General features: G+C 40.4%; 1 protein-coding gene across 1 annotated transcript in view; it reads left to right on the top strand.

Moving 5' to 3' along the window:
* PYGL (glycogen phosphorylase L) overlaps positions 1-15,137 on the top strand; it is a 51,407-nt gene that overhangs the window by 8,580 nt on the left and 27,690 nt on the right. Inside the window, exons 4-7 of the mRNA XM_065941477.1 lie at positions 1,586-1,689; positions 9,338-9,469; positions 12,830-12,941; positions 13,463-13,545. Of these exons, the coding sequence (XP_065797549.1) occupies positions 1,586-1,689; positions 9,338-9,469; positions 12,830-12,941; positions 13,463-13,545 (431 nt within the window). The remainder of the gene's footprint in view (positions 1-1,585; positions 1,690-9,337; positions 9,470-12,829; positions 12,942-13,462; positions 13,546-15,137) is intronic.

Below are 15,137 nucleotides of genomic sequence, written 5' to 3'. Positions count from 1 at the left end.
ACCAGCAGACTGTCTAGGAGAAGTGCAAGGTGTGACCTAGTAGTAGATGTATTTGTTTTTGGCTCTGCACTGTGGTTTGACCAGTTCTAGACAGACAGTAGAGAAAGGAACTTGATCAAAAGAGACATTGCTTAAAAAGTTTGGAGACATTGCTTCAAACCGCAAAGCTAACCAGATGCTTCCTGTGCCCTGAAGGGTTTCCACAGTGGCCCCTTCACTTCACTGTTCACAACTGCTCAACTCACATACTTGTGTGGTAGGACCTAAATTGTTTAGCCATTGTGTTATCATCTTGTGTATTTGACAGTTTGCTCTTTGATTGACTAGTAGGCAGTGATACACTTGTTATACTGTTGGTTCAATTTAATTAATGAATGTCCTTTTTTGTATGGCTTCAGTTTGAGTTTTTAATCCAGAAATTATTTTTCAACAAATATAGAGGAAAATATTAAAAATATAATACCGATACCATTAAATTAAAAATATGCATCCTGGACTTCCCTGGTGGTCCAGTGGTTAGGAATTTGCCTGCCAATACAAGGGACACAGGTTTGATTCCTGGTCCAGGAAGATGCTATGCACCATGAGGCAAGCAAGCCTATGTACAACTACTGAGTCTGCTCTCTAAGACCCTTGTGCCACAAGAGAAGCCACTGCAATGAGAAGCCTCGTGCACTATAACAAGAGAGTAGCCCCTGCTTACCACAACTAGAGAAAGCCTGAGTGCAGCAACACAGAACCAAAAATAAAATAAATTAAAAAAAATTCAGCCAACAAGGCCGTGTATTATCACAGAACAACTCTAGAGATTGGCTATTCCAAGGTTTATTTATTCAGCAGCACAGTTCAGTCAGGACTCTGCATCTCTGTGGTTCTTTTGACTTTTCATGGAAAAAAAACAGCAGCAGTAAGGAAAATCTTTAACTGTACCCAGCAGACCTCCTAGCAGCTCTCACTGGATAGAATGATGCATCGTATGCTCAGGCCAAAACCAAAACTGGTGAAGGACATAGAATTACCATGATTAGCCTAGAAGTTTAGTCAAGCAACATTCACTTCCAGGACCAGCCTCCCTGAAGCATAACCTGGTATGTGAACAACACTGGAATTCTATTAGCCAGAAAGAGTCTGCCACAGATGTCCCAGTCTGTCAGATGGGTCAAATGTAAATTATACATGTCTTTTCAAGCAAGGGGGCATGGAGACAGGTTTCCCTAGAAAGTGCAGTGGGAAGGACAGGCACAATAAAGGACATTTCTAACACAGACCAGTTTCCTTCGCTATTCTCAAATGGTATGCCAAGTACATAGTAGTAGTTTCTAGATAGTGAGATAATAAATGATGTTTGTTTTCATCTTTATGCATTTTTGTATTTTCTAACTTTTCTATGGTATTTACTTTATTATAATCAGGGAAAATGTGACTTTAAAAAATTAATACTCACTGTGCAGCAGTCTCTGTCCTTTGAAATACAAATATGGTTTCTCATAAAAAAAAGTTTTGTGGCTGCCATGTTTTTTAGAGAAAGACAAATTTTTGCTTACCTTGATAACTCTGTCTTTTGCTTGTGCTCGGTTTAATTTAGCCTGCTTCCTGGATTCCATGGCAACTCTGGGGCTTGCAGCCTATGGATATGGCATCCGATATGAATATGGAATCTTCAATCAGAAGATTCGAGATGGATGGCAAGTATGTGACTCATATTTTTTAATTTTGTCATTTAAATTTTGCCCTGATGATGTTCTGAATGGTTTATAATTTACAGAATTTAACAGAGGGCGTTACTAATTTCTGTGGCATTTGATTGACATCTGTGAATTCTGTCAGTCTTCCCACTTTGCGATGTAAGCTCCCTAAGAGCCAAGAGCCTGCCAGTATCACCAGTATCATTCACCACCAGATCTATAGCATCTTTTACAGTGCCAGACTCATAAGGATGCTATGAAGATACTTATCACTGAGTACCTGAGTGCAGACCATCTGTAATGGGCAATGTCCTATCTCTGCAGCATGCAAAATGGAGGAGCATGTCTTTTGACTCATGATCTTTCCCAATAGCCCTTCATGGTAGGAAGCATGTCACCATTTTTGTAGGTGAGAAAACTGAGGCTTTTAATAGGTGAAGTCACCTCAGATCACAGTGTTGGTAAGTCTGCATCCCCAGTTTTCCCAGTCACAATCAGTACTCTTTTCTACAGAGTCTTGCTCTCCTTAATATGCCTTTGTCGTTCAGTTGCTCAGTTGTGTCCAACTCTTTGTGACGCCATGGACTGCAGCATGCCAGGCTTTCCTGTCCTATACTATCTCCCGGAGGTTGCTCAAACTCACATCTTAATATGCCTATCTTATAAGATATATAAACTCAGTGTTCTACTTTTTTTTTTATATATAAGATAATAGCAGGCAGCCTTGTTAACTATTATATCAAATAAATCTGGCACATATTTAATATGTGTAATTATAGTGCTCCATAGAAAATTGCATAAATAGTAATTAATCCATATAAATGACTCTCATTTTATTTTCATATAACCAAACCAGATTCTTAAGTATTTGTTTCTCTTTATCTTTGGTAATCCTTTGAGCTACAGTCATATAGCTGTCCATGCATGGACAGTTCTCCTTGATGTTAAATGTGATTTAGTCTTTCTCTTTCTCCCTGTCTTTGTCTCATACCCATACCTCAAGATACTGGATTTTCAGAAAAACCTGACCTCTCTGAGTCCTTGTCACACTTCTAAGAGTCAGTCCAAAGGCAGCACACTCAGGCATTGGGTTGGGGGACCTAGGCTGGAGCTAATCCCCAGGGAGGGGAAGGATGAGAAGCTGAGTATTGTCACCATCTGCTTTCTCCTCTCTCAGTATTTGGACACTTTCTGGGCCAAGGAGAGTAGGTACTAAAAGATTTGATTTGATGAGAGGTTGCATCAAGGAAAGTCCCAGAAGGAGAATATTGGGAACCTACTGAAAGACAAACTCCCAAATTTTGTTAAGGACCAGTGTATCTTCAGGGTCTTCCCTGGTGGTTCAGTTGGTAAAGAATCTGCTTGCAATGCAAGAGACTGCCTGCAATGCAGAAGACCTGAGTTCGATCCCTGGAGAAGGAAATGGCAAACCACTCCAGTATCCCTGCCTTGGAAATTCCATGGACAGAGGAGCCTGGTGGGGTATAGTCCCTGGGGTTGCAAGAGTCGGACACAAGTTAGCGACTAAACCACCATCACCAATATATCTTCAGCTACTCCAAAACCAACTAGAAGGCAGTATTGGGTAGGAAAAAACATGTGAGCACTAATTTGAGATCTCATTTCTAATTTGAGGCCTAACTGCAACTCATTATTACCCTTATGAGTTATGCTGCCTTGATTAGGTTACCTAACTTCTCTGAACCTGGGTTTTCTTGTCTGCAAAATGGAGATGCCAGCTTCCCAAAATTATGATAAAAATATGTAAAATGCCTGGCACACAAGTAGGTACTCAAGAATGTTAATTTTGCCTAATAAAAGGAGGATACTTTAACAAATTGTGGCATTGTATAATATATTAATTCCCTGGTGGCTCAGACGGTAAAGCGTCTGTCTCCAATGCTGGAGACCCAGGTTCGATCCCTGGGTCGGGAAGATCCCCTGGAGAAGGAAATGGCAACCCACTCCAGTACTCTTGCCTGGAAGATCCCACGGACAGAGGAGCCTGGTAGGCTACAGTCCATGGGGTCGCAAAGAATTGGACATGACTGAGCGACTTTACTTACTTACTTACAATATATTAATATAGCCATTGATATCATGTTTTTGATTAATTATAGTAAAATGGGAAATTGTTTATGTTAGTTGGAAAAAAGGGATATAGGATCATGTGAATAGTATGACTTATACAAAGGAAGCAAAAAAGATAAAATGCTAGGAAAAAAAGTATATATATATATATGTATGTATATCTCAAAGGTTCAATAGTAATTAATTATCTCTGGGAGATAGGATTATGTGTGACTTTGACTATCTTTTTATTCTTCTACATTACTCATAGTCTATAAGAAATGTGTATTTTATAATCATAAAAAGTTATAAAAATAATTGGCTGCCTTCTACAATGAAGAAATCTAGGGTTACATGGTAAGAAGCCTAGCTTGGCAGGCATTTCCAGCAGGACCAAGATTTTAACACGTCATAACCAAGCAATACATGGTATCCATTCTGTCTTTGTATCCTGTGTGATACTCACTATACCCCAAAATGTTTAAGGATTTTATTTTTTACTTTTCTTTTTAAATTGAAAGATTTAAAGATTTCTTTTTAAATTCAGCTGCTCAATCTCAAGAAAATTCTTTCAAGTGCATTTTCCCCGAAGTCTTATGAAAGGCCATTCTGTTATTCACACCTTTGACATTTGCTGCCTTTAAATGTCCTTATTCCAGGAAACCATCCCTTCTCTGCTGTGAGACCCAAGAAGTGTACATCTCCAGTGTTTTAAGGGAAAAAGAAAAGATGGCTTTGGCTAGTCTCCAAAGCTAGCTTCACTATCCTTCATCACTTCTTTTGTTATAACTTGAAATTGAGTCAGAAAGACACCTAATTTTATCTACCATAGCCATTGCTCACTGGGATGGGATTTTAAAGAGCACAGATAAAATACATCATACCATAAAAAAGAAACTGTTTCCATTTAAATATATATATATATCTTTCAGGAAAGCAGCATGCTTTTAGAGCTCATGGTCACTCCCCCACTCACATCAGCTACAGGGTTGCTCTTACCATAGAAAAGACTGATGAAAATTGCACAGGCTAGGAAGATTTTTAAAGGGTGATGGACTTGCAGTTTTTGAAGACTCTCTTCAAGGAAGATTTGGAGTAACAAAGTGTTCTTTGTGAACTCCACCCTGCCCTCAAGGAAAATAATTTTATTGCTAAAATGCTTGACCTACCTTGAACTCTACTGGGGACCATAGAAACCTTATCAGGAATAGTTCTTTGAAAATGACTGGACACTGGGAGGAAAAGAGGGAAAGACAGTTGCGACAGCCTCGCATTAAAGTTTAACAGTCAAATGCTAAAGTTCTGTGTGGAAAAATATGCTGGCAGGAGAAATCTCAGAGTTGAATCGAGCCATCTGCTGGAACCTTCTGTCTCTTGGAGCCCGTGCCCAGCCTGCTCTGACTAGCCATGTACAACTCACATTACCCAGCAAGCTTCTTGTGGCCATTGTTGAGTTCTCGGTGTTCCCCAGAATCATTTTTCAATGACTGATATCATCAGACAGCAAAGTTTATTGACACCACCTGATTTTTATTCACTGGTTCTTCATGTCCTGTTTAGCCCACAATTGAGAGGAAAAGCATTTCTTGGTATTCAATCACTGACTGAGACCCTGAACTGACCTCTGCTTCCATGCTGGCTGGAATAGAGTCCATTGAGTAATTTCTCTAGAAAGATGCCAGATCCAGCTGCCACACACTCCCCACCCCTACCCAGAGGGGCACTTTGCTCCTCACTCCAAGTCTTCTGCTTGCTTTGTCTCAGCTCCTTTTCATCTGGGATATTCAGATCCAAATAGCCCACTTGGATATAAATGAAAGCTCTCCTCCCATCTGGCCCCTGCTTTTCATATGGCTCCGCAAGCTGGGGCATTCAGGGATCACTGGCTACATGGAAATCTAAATTTACAAGCTAATTTGCTAGAAGGAAGCAGGATAGAGGGGAGGTTTATCACCACCCCCACAGCCTCTGTGGGTTGGGTGGGGGGCAGTTCTCTCTTTCTCCTCTGATCTGCTTAGACCAGCTGGTGTTTATGAAATATCTATGCTTGAATTTACCTTAAAAACAAGCTTTGTATAATTGAGGGAATTATTGACAGATTCCTTGCCAAAATCGAGAAGAGAATCAGTAAAGAAGAGCAAGCTAGGAGTTCTATTCTCCTACAGAATGAGTTAAGTAACCCAGTGGAATTAAAACCAGCCATTATTTGGTGGGGAAAAATCAGACCAACATTGGATTGCACTGAGAGTGACTGGCTGACTAGTCAGTCCCTTATCACTTAACAGTGTGTCCTCAAAAGAGCAAATGTGGCCTCTGACTTGCACGGGAGGCTGGAAGGGGCAGGTGGTGGGAAGCCCGGAGTTCAATTCCTCTTCTATGGGCATTTCATTCTGCTTGGGGGAGAACAGTCTGACTCTGCTGAATTTATCAGCAGAAAATATGTTGTCCCCTTAACCTGTGCACATTTTTTGAGAGGAAAGCTCTTTCTGGTCTCAGAAAGTTCTAGCCATGTCTTCCTGGTTCACGTACAACCTGGAGGTGTATTATTAACAACAGTCCTGCATGCTAAAATGAGGCATCTAGGCCCAAAGGTTCATTCCTGTTACAGAAAGCAGTATTCACATTGATCACTATTTGAAACCCAGAATCTGCCCCCTTGCCTAAGTGCAGCACGAAGTGTTTTGCAATTAAGGATGTTTGATGCTTTGTGGATATTCTCATTTATTTTTCATCAAGTTTCTCATTATTAATGAGTTAGTGGGCTCTAACTTTACCAATCTCTTATCAACTGATAAAAATTCAGTCCTTTCCTTGTTAAATTTTCATTGTCTTTTTTGTTGTTCTCTCTGTGACGGGGATAGCGGGAGTCTCAGATCTGAATTATAGTTCCTGACTTTGTATCACCGTGTAGCTCCTGACTGCACCATGTACCCAGTGTCTTTATGTTAAGATGCAGATTTTTAAATGCAAATTTTGGGACCCCCCCCCCCCCCCCCATACTGCCTGAGACTGCATTTGAACAGGATGCATTTTACTGATTAGCTCACATCTAGGTCCAGCGTTCCCTAGGCTTCCTCCTGCATCTGCCACATTCTCCCCTCTCCAGCAGCTCTCTAACTCCAGACTTTCTATCTAAAGATGTTGTTTCTGTGAGTCCCCTCTTCATTCATCATGTTGCTGGTAGTTCCTGTTAATGGGCAGCTTACTGGCATTCCCAATATAAAGTCATGATCAGTGTTTGAATAAATGGATATGTGTTAGCTTGTCTGGCTGTTGATATTAATGTTTTGTCTAATATCTCAAAAGTTAGCTGTGTTTGTTCACTTCTCTCCATACTGCCTGGGGCAGACACTGAACTCATATGTAGATGATCATGAAGCATCCAGCATTGTGTGATAATTCATAACTAATATCTCTTTAAACTAAAGCTGAGTTTTCTATGAGGGAAGAGTGAGGAAGCAAATAGGTAAATAACCATATTTGGGGTAATCTCATTGACAAGAGAACTTTGTATTAAAAAACCTTAACCCTAACCTTCTTGCCAGAACACAATTCCATCTTTTAGTATATATACAATATTTCAAAGTTTTCACTAATAATAACTTTAAAAATGTACCCCCTTCCCACCATGTGTTTTCTCCTTGTTTTGGTATTTTTATGTTTCTTTATAGAAAACAAAATTTATTTGATGTCCAGGATGCCCTAAATACAAATTCTGATTTTAAAAATTGTATAAGAAATATTTTATTATAAACTGAAGTGACTGCATGGGGATACATTGAAATTATCAATAAAATAAATTCCTTACTTTGTTAGTATGTGTTATTTTCTGAATGAACTGTAAGTAATAGTTCATTATCAGATCAAAATTACATGAGGATTAAATTAAACAGACTACAAAATGTAATGGTGTTCTGTTGGTAGGAATATAAATTGGTGCAGCCACTATGGGACCCAATGGATAATCCTTAAAAAACTAATAATAAAACTACCATATGTTCTAGCAATTCCATTCATGGGCATATATCTGGAAAAAATGAAAACACTAATTCAAAAACATACATGCACCCCAATGTTCATAGCAGCACTGTTTACAATTGTCAAGACATGGAAGCAACCCAAGTGCCCATCAACAGATGAACAGATAAAGATATGGTATATATATGCCATGAAATATTACTCAGCCATAAAAAAGAAATGCTGCCACTTGCAGTATCATGGATGGATCTGGAGAATATTATGCTTATTATGCTTCGTGAAATAGGTCACACAGAGAAAGACAAATACAACATGTTATCACTTATATGTGGAATCTAAAAAATAATACAAATGAATGCATATGCAGAATAGAGTCACAGATATAGAAAACAAATTTGTGGTTACCAAATGGGAGAAGGAAGAGGGAAGGGAGAAATTAGGGGTATGGGATTAACGAACTACTATGTATAAAACAGATAAGCAACAAGGATACACTGTATAGCACAGGAAATTATACCTCTTATCTTATAATAACCTATAATGGAATATAATCTGCAAAGTATTGTCACTATGCTGAACACCTGGAACTGACACAATATTGTAAGTCAACTATACTTCAATTTTTAAAAATGGAAAAAATTAGTTATCGTGTTCTGTACCTATACGGAAATAAGCTTTACTAAGGGAGCTTTCTCTGAGTAGCTTTTCTCCACTGATGCTGTGCTTTCTAGGCACAAAGCTCTTGACAGAACATCATGATGTAGGACCCACCAGGTCCAGGTATCCAACAGTGAACACCACTGGAGGCCGCTCTTTCCCTCAAGCTAGACAGTTGGCTTCCAAGATGTTAAGGCACAGGCTTTAGGACCCACAGTTCAGTTCTGTCACTCAGTTGGATCTGACTCTTTGCGACCCCATGGACTGCAGCACGACAGGCTTCCCTGTCCATCACCAACTCCTGGAGCTTGTTCAAGCTCGTGTCCATCGAGTCGGTGATGCCATCCAACCATCTCATCCTCTGTCATCTCCTCCTCTTGCCTTCAATCTTTCCCAGCATCAGGGTCTTTTCCAATGGGTCGGTTCTTCGCATCAGGTGGCCAAAGTATTGGAGCTTCAGCTTCAGCATCAGTCTTTCCAATGAATATTCAGGATTAATTTCCTTTAGGACTGACTGGTTTGATCTCCTTGAATTCCAAGGGACTCTAAAGAGTCTTCTCCAACACCACAGTTCAAAAGCATCAATTCTTCAATTGATGAACCCACAGAACTACCATCAAATCTTATCTGCGTCATTCATTGTCCATGCAACTTTGAGCAATTATAGTGCCCTTTAAAAAGGGAGAAGCTGTAAGTTCCCTCCAACAGGATTGCTATGAGGATTAAACATAATAATATATATGAAACATTTAGAGCAATATTACCAAGTATTGTTGATTTAGACTGTATGATGATAACAAAGATGAATTGAGGTTGACAGAACCAACATCTTTCTTGCCAAAGCAGTACTGACTTGATCCAGTCAAAAATATTTTTGATTTGATATAATCGAAGGGTTAGGTCCACATTTCCTGAAAAACGAATTATAAGCCATGTCCTTCTTGCAGATAGAAGAGGCAGATGATTGGCTGAGGCATGGAAACCCCTGGGAGAAGGCCCGCCCTGAGTTCATGCTGCCTGTTCACTTCTATGGAAGAGTAGAGAACACGGAGGCCGGGACCAAATGGATCGACACCCAGGTATTTCAAGCGTCCTCACACTGAGCGTTATATAGAGGACAACACAATCTGATGTGTATATGGTATTCAGTATAGTGTATTGTATATTGAATACCAATGTATTTTTATAAATAAATGTGTTACTTCTCTAAGTGGAACCCACTCATTTTGGAGACCAGGGTGCTGAGGTCAAGAGAGAAGTGACTTCCCTAAGGTCAAGTGACTTACCAGGGTCATTTCGTCATCTACTTTATCAGAGGTTAATCAATTCTATAATCACAGCATGCTTAGCTCTTTAGTTTTATATACCGTTGTTGAAACCAAGAGTAAATAAAGTTAAATGTCATTCCTCACACCACTGCCATATGTACATTGACTTGTAAACTCTAAGGGGTAAATATTTTAAAATTGAAGTATTTATTCAACAGATTACCAAAATTCTTCATTACAAAGTCAAGAAAAACAACGTAAACTATTGCAAAATACATGCTGTTATTATGTGCCGGATCACTGCTAGAGAAATAATGCTCGTGTCAACCCAAGTGTACTTAATTCCTGGACGTGTATTTATCCTGCCCCTAGCGCATGGGCAGGCAGGGGCAGATCCTGCCCCAGCCCTGGCATTCCCTGCATGCCAATTGCAGGAGACATAAGAGGCTCAGGTTTCTGGTGTGATCCCTGGGTCAAGAAGATCCCCTGGAGGAGGAAATGGCAACCTACTCCAATATTCTTGCCTGGAGAATCCCATGGACAGAGGAGCCTGGCAGGCTACGGTTCATAGAGTCACAAAGAGTCAAACACAGCTGAAGCAACTTAGCATGCACACACACAGAGCAGAGTGCTACCCTGTTACTGAACAGTTTATTTTTCAGCCCCTCCAGTGGGGGAGCTGTGCTTTGCTGTCTCATACTTCCTGATAAAAAACCCCTAAGAACTGTTGGACTGCATTGTCCAGTCAGGAGCCTTCACTTGAGATACTTGTTTAGTAAATACAGTCTTAGGCCTGAAAAAATGTCTCATTGGCCATTCTTTAAAAGCTTAAAGAAAGTTGTAAAGACCAGGAAAATGTTCTTTGTTATGTAGCAAAATCGGGGGCAAAATTCAGTCTTGTAATGCTACATTCACTTGGTTTGTGGACTAATCTTCATAAATAAATGCTTCATTTTATCTTAGAAGAATCAAGACCCATGTTATAGCAGACTTTTAAACTAATGCTTTATCCTGTTAATCCATGCATAGCTAGTCACAGTTCAGAAAAGTAAGACTTTTTTTAAAAAGTCTTTTTTTTTTGCAGTATATGAAGTAATGGATTAGAAGCTAAAATAGGTCATTGTATATAATGATATAAGGAATAAATTAATACAGTAATTTCAAGATGTTTCCTTATATCTCCTCCACTTCTATTTTGGATAAATAATAGACCACAGTCTGAGTTACAGTTGCTTACAAATATGATCAGGAAAACTGCAACAAATCAATTGCTAATATGCCCAAAGAATTCTCACATGTTTCGAGTATTAAACTAGCAAGTATTTGATGTCTAAAACTTCCAGAGGCTTCTGATCCATTTAAATGTATGCAGTTTACACATTCAGTCCTGGAAGTATTCTGTTTACTCCGTAGGTCCCACTGATAACCTTATGATGACCTGATGATGTATTTACAAAATACATCATCTAAACAGTTTCATAATATATCTAGAAATCCAACTGTGGAGAGTGTATTTTTCTGTGCCCACAAAGGCAAGGTCATGGGGCAGATGTAATAAAGAGTGAGCTCACCCTACTCATGCAGAACTTTATGGATTGATGCTATGGCCTGATCAGCCCCCAGATTTGTAACTGGTGAAGTCAGAGAGCATGAGGTCAGACCTGGTGTGTGCCTCTTGTGAGGGCTTCCAGCAAATTGAACTGTGTCATTATTGTGTCAGTTCAGGTCCTCAGGGGAGCAGATGGCAGGGCGAATTAGAAGTGCAAGTAACCTATTGCGGAAATGCTATGAAAGCTTAGGGGGAAGGGGACAGGTGGAAGGGGGAGGTTGTTCAGACTGTAGCGCAGGTGTGACACCTGTGAAGACAGAGGGAAAGAAGGATTTCTCAGGAAGAGCCTCACACTGCACCACAGCTCTGAGCAAGTGCCCAGGCTCCTGAGGGGAGCCCCGGCTCTCATGCTCCCACCACCGTGAGAGCATCCCAGAGAAGGTTCAGCCTGGTGTCAGCTCCGAGGTGGCGATTTCTCCCTGAAGTTCTCTAAAGGGACTTGCGAGCTATGTGCTTCCCCAGCTGCCTCAGTTATGCTTCCAGGGTCAGAAAGATGAGTCATCTCAGTCCCACTCTGTAAATGACTTCCTGATTGATCACAACTTGCTTTAAGGATCTCCAGAGACCTTAATTTCCTAGTAAAAGATATTCAAGTCAGTGTGATTTGTTACTCTATGATTAAGATGTTCATGAAAGCGTGACTGAATGTATGTCATTGATATAGGCTAGAGTCCTTCATTCGTTTATAATTCAGCAGACCAAATTAAAGAGATCTGTGGTTAGGTTTCAACACTACCACTTGTCTGTGACCTTGGGTAGGTCACTTCTCAGCCTCATTCCCCTCATATCCAAAATGAGTAAGTAGCACTAAACGATCTCTAGTGTCCACCAATTCAACCAATATGTCATTCCCCTTCCTTAGAGATTGACTCTGATGAGGCAGGGAATAGAAGTATCTTTTCTCACAAAAATTTTTAAGTCATGTAAAACACAGTTCATCTTCCTGTTCTCTATTTCCATGACCATCACAAATATTGAGCTAAATTTCCCAAAGCTCACCTCTTAGATCCATCTCAGCTTATTATCAGCTGATTTGTTAGATCACTAAAGTAACCCTTCTTCATGCAACTGTGAAAAATCTAGCATAGCATTTTAAACATCATATGTCATGTTTATCTTTGTACATTTCCTATTCCATTGATTTTTCACCATATTTGAAATCAGATCATTGAATAACCAACATGAAACTTATCCTGATTACTATTCTTAATGGGTACAGATTCACATTTGCTACTTTGCACATCATATTTTGTTATTCTTAGAACAATGTCTTGATCTGCAATGCGAAAGATTTACGTCCAGATCAGGGCAAAGGACACAAAGGGAAGTCAACATGAAACTGATATAGAGGTCCATCTGTCTTCGTCGTTCCAGCCATCCAGATTGTTCCAGTGAGAGAAGGACACTGCAGCCCTGGGAGCCTTGTCTTGGTTTAGGGATCATACGATCTGAGTTGGTGATGGAGCCAGGAAACAAATTCCTATTGCTGTCTCCCAGCTCTGTGCAACCTACATCCTCCTACGTGGGCAACAGTGAGCAGCTGCTTTGGTTTCACCCCACAGGTGGTCCTGGCTCTTCCATATGACACCCCAGTGCCTGGGTATCTGAATAACACCGTCAACACCATGCGCCTCTGGTCTGCTCGGGCGCCCAATGACTTTAACCTCAGAGACTGTGAGTACGGCATGGGCTCATGTGTCTTTAACCTTTTTCTTTACTAATTAGAACCAAAATGAGCTGAGTTTCTGATATGAACTCTTTAGTGACTAAGCATTTTAGGGAGCAGGTATGGAGAACACGGTTAAAGCAGTCCTTCAGTCTGACCTTCATAGACCCTCCTGTAAATCAGAGCTTGAAGTTTTGCTGAAATCCTTTTGAATTTTTAGGAATTTTAGGAACCCCACATGGCAGAAGGCCCCCAGCCTCTGGGCCATGGCCAAGTACCTTCTGTCAGATCAGTAGTGGCATTAGATTAGAAATAAAATCCACACTAAATGTAATGTGCTTAAATCATCCCAAACCATCCTCCTCACCCTAAGTCCATGGAGAAATTGTCTCCCACAAAATCAGTCCCTGGTCCCAAAAACGTTGGGGTATTCAACCAGGGTATTCAGCAAGCATCAGGTGAGATCATGGGGGTTCTGAAGACAGTAGCTGGCCTGTCTGTGTATTGATTTTTCTAACATTTCCTTCAGTTAATGTTGGAGACTACATTCAGGCCGTGCTGGACCGGAATCTGGCCGAGAACATCTCCCGGGTCCTCTATCCCAATGATAATGTGAGTGGTCAAGCTGGCTTTCTCAGTGGAAACAGAAGCGGCTTATTTCACAAGTGCCTATTCAGTAGCCATAAAGCACATACTTTATAATGTTTTTTTTTCCCATCAATGAGGAATAATCTCCATATCTCATCCTGCATTGTCTAGATTTCCCCTCCTATCCCAGTAAGGAAAACAAATTTGTACAGTTCATGAAATCAGAACTGGTGTTTCACCCATCCCTATTTGGGAGGCTTTGTCCATGTATTTCAAAACAAAACCTGGATGTAAAAGATGAGGTGCAGCTGGGATGAAGCACTTCTTCCTTTCCAAACAGGAGTTTCATCCTCAGCATCAGAAGTCCCTGAAGGGGTCCTGCCTGTCCTCTTCCCCCCATTCATGGGTCTCCTCTGCCCCTTTGCCCCCAGGAGGGGTGGGGGTCATGGACCTCAGAACAGACCCAGGAGCAGACACTTGTTTCTTATGCCAGTGATTTATCTTGTTAAACTTTTTCTTAAAGGTGATCATTCCTGTTGCTATTGTTCAGTCACCCTGTCATGTCCGACTCTTTGCAGCCCCATGGACTGACTGCAGCTCATTCCCAAATTTACACTAAAAATAACTTAGTTTAAAAAAAAAACACTTGGGACTGAATCTCAAATGACTACTATCAATTCTTAGTGGATTTAAATGTACTTAGCTCTAACTTCTCTATGAGTAAAATAATTTTCTACAAGCTATAATGATTTTTTTTAAGTAATAATCTCAGAAACAACCAAATTAGTAGTCTGCTCCACAAAGATGCCCCAAAATAAGGATCTTGGGGACTAGGACATAAATGGTCCTAAGACTAGATATCCACTTGCTGTTAAACCTGTCTCCAAGGAGGAGTAAGTGGATTTGCTGCAGCATTATCAGGAACTTAATGGTATATGTTATTTTTTCTTTGGGAGAAACAATGTAACTTCAGTACATTTCAGAGGTATCTGCCCTGGAGGAGGGCATGGCAACCCACTCCAGTATTCTTGCCTGGAGAATTCTCCTGGACAGAGGAGCCTGGTGGACTCTGGGGTCACAAAGACTGACATGACTGAGTGACTAAGCATAGCATACAGTCTCTCAACATAATTACATGGTAATTTTCACTAGCTCTTCAATCAGTGTTTACATTATTATGAGCTGTCAACACTACAGACAGCTGATCTATGCCTGTCTATATCATCATGTCAGTATTTTTCTTTTCTGTAAAAAGTATTTGTTTTTCCTGGAGCTGATGCTTGTTTTGTTTGCTTGGTTTTCTGAGTACTTTGCCCTAATCTATCCTATACTCTACCCCAGTAGTAGAATTTTCCTCTCAATATATTCAGACACCTTCGGTATTCTGTTGACTTGGTCTTTCTGAAGTCCCTTCTGGATCTCTCCTGGTTGGCTGCTCCACTGACATCTTTGGAGGAACTCTCCTACCGTTCTAAGGACATCTGTGCTCTATGATCTCTGGGGTCATTTGTTTCCAGGGTGCCATGTTTTCTTTTTGCTTGTTTGCTCGCCTTGTTTGGATAATACAAATGCTTGGGGCTTCCTGGGAAAGGGTGTATGTGAGGCCAATTTTTTTG

This window comes from Muntiacus reevesi, chromosome 7 (genome assembly GCF_963930625.1).
Source record: "Muntiacus reevesi chromosome 7, mMunRee1.1, whole genome shotgun sequence".
Lineage (NCBI taxonomy): Eukaryota > Metazoa > Chordata > Mammalia > Artiodactyla > Cervidae > Muntiacus > Muntiacus reevesi.
This window is presented reverse-complemented; position numbering and strand designations above follow the sequence as displayed.